Source organism: Myotis lucifugus, unplaced genomic scaffold, assembly GCF_000147115.1.
Source record: "Myotis lucifugus unplaced genomic scaffold, Myoluc2.0 scaffold_97, whole genome shotgun sequence".
NCBI lineage: Eukaryota > Metazoa > Chordata > Mammalia > Chiroptera > Vespertilionidae > Myotis > Myotis lucifugus.
The window spans coordinates 1,496,083-1,502,110 of record NW_005871145.1 but is presented as its reverse complement, the minus strand read 5'-3'; the positions used below and the strand labels follow the sequence as shown (position 1 = coordinate 1,502,110).

Sequence of the window (6,028 nt, the reverse complement as noted above, 5' to 3'; positions counted from 1 at the left end):
TCCAGTATAATCACCCATTCACCCATTCTACTGTCTGTTTCCACCACCAGACTGGTAGCCACAGGGTCCTGTTCACCGTTTGATCCTGTGCCCAGCATGTTCCTTGGCATAAATAAGAACTTGTTGAAGAAACAGGTGAGTGAGTGAGTGAGTGAGTGAGTGAGTGAGTGAGTGAAGAAATGTGTGAACAAGTGAATTATTAAGTGCTCTATAATCTTAAAATTTGGGGGGTAGCTTACCTCAAATTTCCCTAGAGAGTTGGTGAGGCTTTTTCAGCATCTGTAACAAAATTGTGTGAATAGGTTGTTGTTACAGTTGTAAATTCCCACAGGGTTTTCCCTGGTGTGTTTCAGAAGACTGAAAACAAGCACTGATACCCTGTCTTCCAACTCCTCCCTGCCTCCCAATTTCTGCTTTCCACCTACCTCCCCACGCTCTGTCTCTATTTCTCTCTTTGTCTCTGTCTCTCCTTTCTGCTGTCTCTGTCTCCATCTGTTTCTTTTCCCTTCCCTTCCGCCTCCTCTCTCTTGTGCATCGTCCACCCTCCCTGTCCCATCTCCATCCTGCACTCCTGGAGCACTCTCCACGTATGATCCACCTGTGGCAGGCACCTTACAGATGACACCTCACTTTCCATCCTACCCACCTACCTGGAACAGCCTCATTTGTACTTTGGGAGGAACAGTGCATGAGCTTTGGTGTTAGACTTGGCTGGTTCTAGGCCTGGCTCTCCCATGAACTGGCTGTGTAATCTTGGTCAAAGGACCTAACTAAGCTCTCTGATCCTCAGCATCCTTATCAACAAAATGAGGTTGATATGTCCCTGGCAGAGGCTTGCAAGGATTAAGTGAGATAATGCTTGGAAAATGCGAGTGCTGTGGTAAATGCAGTCAATGTGACCTCTCATGTTCCTACCCGTTCTACCACAGGGACTGTGTCTGTGTTATCTGCAAACATTCTTAGTAGCAGAGGTCTTTGTGGAAGATAGTGAACACATCTTCATTCCAGCCCTGTCCTCCCCCAATTCCATAACCGTCCAGAGCCCGGTTGCTTCTGCCTCTGACTCTCTAGTCTTTTTGTGCCCATGTTAATTTGGACAGAATCTATGTAGATGGAAACATATCCAAACGTGTCCTCCCCCAAAATCATTTGAGGAATTTTTAGTAATTATAAACTGTGGGGTAAGTCCAGGAGATTTGAATTCATTGGTCTGGGTGACAAAAAGCATGAGTGTTTACAAAACCATCCAGAGTGACTCTGGTTGGAGAACAAGCATTGGAACTTCTGGTGTAACTGAATGGATGCTCATGTGATAATGAATGAATGAGTCAATAGGGGATGATAGATGAATAAAGGGATCAATTAATCCTATATAATAAAAGGCTAAAATGCAAATTGCTCCTCTACCGGGAGTTCGACCGGAAGTTCCACCAGGGAGTGAGGTTGACCCACCAACCGACTGCGGTCCTTCCCCCCACCCGGCCCTGATCGGGGGTGGGCCTCTAGTGAATAAATAATAGGTCTACCTTCACAGGAAGAAATGTTAATATTTTCCCTCAGATCTGTGCTCTAGTCTCCAAAATGTGTGCCCATTTGTTCTAGGCTTTTCCAAACACAAAAACTTAGCTGCTCCCCATCCCTTTATTTCCTTTGCCTTCCCCCTGATCTCATCCTGAAAGCTTTGCTTCCCTGGGGTCTATTTCCTCCATCTTCTTGCAGCTTCCCCATGTCCTTTCCAGTTTCCCACTTTAGTCCTTTTAGCTTCCACTTCCCTTCTTATTCTCTCTCAGCTGGGTTCACACCACCTCCCACTGTAACATCTGTAAATTGGGGGTCTTTTTGGCATCCTAAGACACTTGTGTGAGAAGGGTCTTTGAACACAATAGTTACACAAAACAGATTTATTTGATGAACCACAGTGACCAACAGGGTCAGAAAATAGCATAGACATTACAAGAAGGGGCAGATTGGGGACAAGGGAGGGACACTGCAGGCAGCCTCCTCCACCCTCTATTCAGGACCACTGGTGAGTTCCAGGCAGGAGGTCTCTGCAAGTCCCCAGGAGGGTCTCTGAGGGGCACACCCTCTTCCCTTCTAGAAGCTTCTTTCACCCTTGGCTGGATGCTTTGAGGACAGCCCTGGGCTGAGAAAGTAAGTCTGTGGAAGATGCTGGCTTGTGACAGGGAGATTACTAAGCTGAGTCTCTCCATTCTCCTTCTCCTCCTCCTTCCACTCCCAGAGCTGGCCTCATCCCAGCAATGACCAAGATGTCCATTTACACCAAGCTGGGCTCTTCCTGCCGCCGTGGCTGATGTCTTGTCCTTCACGTCTAGAATCCTCCAAAGACAAAACCCGGAACATACACACCCTGCCCCCAGCTCACAAAGGCCGGACCATCAATGCCGCCCTCAAGGTCTCTCTGGATGTGTGGACTCATGCTGTCAGCCCTGCACGGCTGCTCCAGGCACTGCTCTCAGCCCCCAATCAAGCAAGAGAAGCCAATGGGTCCGATCCTAATGGTGGAGTGAGAAAAACCCACAGGGCTCTTTGCCCCATGGCAAGCAGATGTCCCCCCCTTAGGAAGAGGGTCACAGACCCCGGAAAAAGGGAGGGTGCTGAAGGAAACGCCCATAAACTCAAAGCAAGGTGAGAAGGCGTGAGAACGGGGCCCAGGGCAGCTTTCCACTGGAACTAGGGAAGGTCTGGGGACCCAGCACATGGGACCATAGTTCGTCCCCAAGCCTCAGTGTCAGCAGCTCTGGGGAGGGATGTCCCTACAGGAAGCCAGGAGCAAACACAAACACAGGCTTCTCTCTTAAAGCACGGACCAGCCGTCAGAGCCCCCAAATCCAGTGGGGGTGGGCTCCCTTTTATTCCATATTGCCTCAATATGCCCCTTCTTCTCTCAAACATACTGTGTGAAGAATAGAGATGGGGGGGTTCATCCAAGTGACAAGTGACACAGGCACACTGCTGTCATGCTATGTTCACCCAGGCTTACATATATATACATATACACACACAAGGCAAGCATCTCCACCACATCCAAAGTTGACTCTTGGCACGGAGTAGCACCAGTGCCCAAGAAACGCATCCTGGGGTGATGGGTGGGGTAGGGTAAGCTCAGCTCTGAAGGAGGTTGGGGGGGGTGGGCAAGATTGTGGGAGAGAAGCCAAGTCACATGTAGACCAAATGCTGACTCTCCTTTTTCTCCCTGTCCCTTCCCAACCCCCCATTCACAGGAGGAATCCAAGGAGCCCGTTGCTTGTGAACCCACTGCCCTTCAGTTCCCGCAGAGATGAGAGGATGAATGACAGCGTCCCAGGAAAACTGCAGGAAGCACGTCTGGTTGGCATCACGGATGGGCTGCAGGAAGGGAGCCCCCAGAGGTGCCTGAAATCACAGCCCTCTGATGCGATTTGGGGGAAAGTTTTGGAGCTCCTGCAGACTGGAGTGCTAGTGCTAACTTGTCCCTGACACCCAGCCCGCCCCGCCCCAGCCCGTTCCCTTGGCTTTCTCAGAGAACAGGATAAAGAGTGTTTACAAGCTTCGGGATTCTTAACCCTTAGGAGCCCCTCACAACAAGGAGGTAAAAAGAGGAGGAAGAATGGATTGAGGGGAGGAATGAGCTATGGGAGAAGGGCGGGAGCCAGAGCTAAGGATTCAGAGGGGGAAAAACTATACAGAGATAGAGGGAAAAACAAAGGGAGGGAGAGGGTAGAGAAAACTAAACAGAAAGGAAGGAGAAAAAAGAGCTGAGATCCCAGAATGAAAGATGGGAGGGGAGGGGTGAAGACACCAACTTTTACTGAGCCAGACGCACCCATCATTTCCGTGCCGGTATGACTTCCCCCATTATACATACACAAATGGAGAAACTGAGGCTCGGAGAAGTTGAGAGACTGGTGCAGAGTCAGTCTCACAGATGTTGAGTGGCCGAGCTCACATCTGCAGGGCTCAGTCTCCTTCCATCACACCGCAACCTCTGACCAAAAACTAAAGGAGAAAGGAGTGCAAGAGGAAGGCGGGAGGCAGGGAGCCAGGATGGCGTCCAGTGCCAGAGCAAAAGTGCCCTCGAGCTACCTGACTTTCAGAGAGCAAGGGAGAGGGCTGGGGCGTGCAGAGGGCACCAGGCTTCTCTGGGGTCCCAGCCCTAGTCAACCACAAGGGTCTCTTGGCTGTAGGGGATGGATTTCTCCTGGGTCTGCTCTCCGCCCTTCCCGGTGTTGGGGCCGAGCCCCTGGCTGTGCCCGGAGGAGTAGCTGGCCGACTTCTCCCCACTGCTGCTGTGGGAGGCGCCCCCACACCTGCTGTGGCCGCAGCAGAGCATGGAGGTGCAGGCCTGGCGGAAGCGGGGGTCGAAGAAGGCGTAGAGGAAGGGGTTGAGGCAGCTGTTGACGTAGCTGATGCAGGTGCAGTAGGGGTAGACATTCATGAGGAAGAGGTCGAAGCCGCAGGGCCAGTGCAGCAGGTTGCCCAGCGTGTAGAGCGTCTTCACCAGGTGGTAGGGCATCCAGCAGAGCGCGAAGGTCACCACCAGCACCACGATGATGCTCAGCAGCCGGCGCCGCTTGCGCAGGCCCTCGATGCGCTCCTTGCGGAAGTGGCCCGCGATGGTCTGCGCGATGAAGAAGTAGCAGGTCAGCATGATGGTGAAGGGCACCACGAAGCCCAGCGCCGTGGACGTGACCCCCAGGCCCAGCTCCCAGGCCCACTCGGAGCTGAGGGTGGCCACCATGGAGTAGTCCATGTAGCACTCCACCTTCGTGACATTGTCCGGGCCGGAAGGCACCTCGGCCGTGGCGCGCAACACCATGGCCGGCGTGGCCAGGAGCGCGGCCAGCACCCAGAGCGCCGCCGTGGCCGCGGCCCCGCTGACCCGCAGCCGCAGCCGGGCGTTGGCCACCGGCCTCACGATGGCCAGGTAGCGGTCGAAGCTGAGGCCGGTGAGGCAGAAGACGCTGGCGTACATGTTGACGAAGATGACATAGCTGCTGAGCTTACAGGCAAAGGTGCCGAAGGGCCAGTCGTAGTCCCGGTAGGTGTAGGTGGCCCACAGCGGCAGGGTCACCACGAACGTCAGGTCGGCCACGGCCAGGCTGGAGATGAAGATGTCAGCCGAGCGCCTCTTCTCCCGGCTGCTCCGGAACACGGTCCAGAGCACCAGGCCGTTGCCCGTGGTGCCCAGGAGGAAGACCAGCAGGTAGATGGCAGGGATGAGGGCCCCCGAGGACTTCCAGTCCGTGTACACACACCCAGGCAGGTTGTCTGCCCCATAGTCATTGTCATATTCGCTACTTTCCTCCATGCTGCCGGGCAGAGAGCAGGCAGGCAGGGGGTCCCGGAGGGAACCAGCTCTGTGGCTGTGTCCTGTGTCACCAGCTCAGCAAGCAAGCGCCCGAGCTTCTGGCTTGCGCCTTGGAAAACAGGCAAGAAGAGCTGAAGGTGTCCAGAGCCCGTCCCAACAGCGGGAGAAGCTGCCTCTGGACCGGACCCTGGAGGATGACGGCGCCCACAGACTTCCCCACCCTCTCCTGCCTGGCCCCAGCCCCAAAGAGTTTCCTGCACCCTCCCGAGTCCGGTCTCCTCCTCGACTCCTCACTCCCTCCTCCCACCTCCAAACCAACCCCTCACTTGCGAGTCTTAAGATCCTTAGGTTACAGCCCACTTTTTTTTTTTTCCTTCTTGTCACTGGGCAAGTGAACCAAATTGACCCCTGCTGTGCTGGGCAGAATGTTATCTGTGGCTTGCAGCCCACTCTCCTCCTGGTCCCGCCTCTATCCCTCTGGTTTCCTCTAGATCTTCGAGAGCGCCCCCCCCCACCCCCCAGTCCTCACCACCCTCCTGTTCTCACCCCCTCCCACCTTCTCTAAATGGGGCAAATTATGCAGATTGAAATCTAGCCCTAGCTGGAGCCAGGGTGGGTTGGGGACCAGGAGGGTGTGAGATTTTGAGCATCTGGCAAGCCCTTTGGGTCTGTCCCACCCTCCCTCCACTCCTGCCCGCCCTGCCTTCTCCCAGACCAGAC

General features: G+C 54.3%; 1 protein-coding gene across 2 annotated transcripts; it reads right to left on the bottom strand.

Annotated features, from left to right (window-relative positions):
• Positions 1 to 237: 237 nt before the first annotated feature.
• Positions 238 to 5,791, bottom strand: APLNR (apelin receptor). 2 transcript variants are annotated; one of them, XM_023756582.1, is made up of 2 exons: positions 3,866 to 5,791; positions 238 to 279 (listed from the first exon to the last, which is right to left on the bottom strand). In XM_023756582.1, exon 1 carries the CDS (start codon positions 5,306 to 5,308, stop codon positions 4,154 to 4,156), a length of 1,155 nt encoding a protein of 384 aa, XP_023612350.1. In that variant the 5' UTR covers positions 5,309 to 5,791; the 3' UTR covers positions 238 to 279; positions 3,866 to 4,153. The 2 variants fall into 2 exon arrangements, with proteins under 2 accessions (XP_023612350.1, XP_023612351.1); XM_023756583.1 differs by lacking the exon at positions 238 to 279 and having other exon boundaries at positions 2,693 to 3,996; positions 4,308 to 5,791.
• Positions 5,792 to 6,028: the final 237 nt, after the last annotated feature.

Bases quoted from the DNA above. Each gene is read 5' to 3' on its own strand.
- APLNR (XM_023756582.1), bottom strand. From the start codon at position 5,308: ATGGAGGAAAGTAGCGAATATGACAATGACTATGGGGCAGACAACCTG.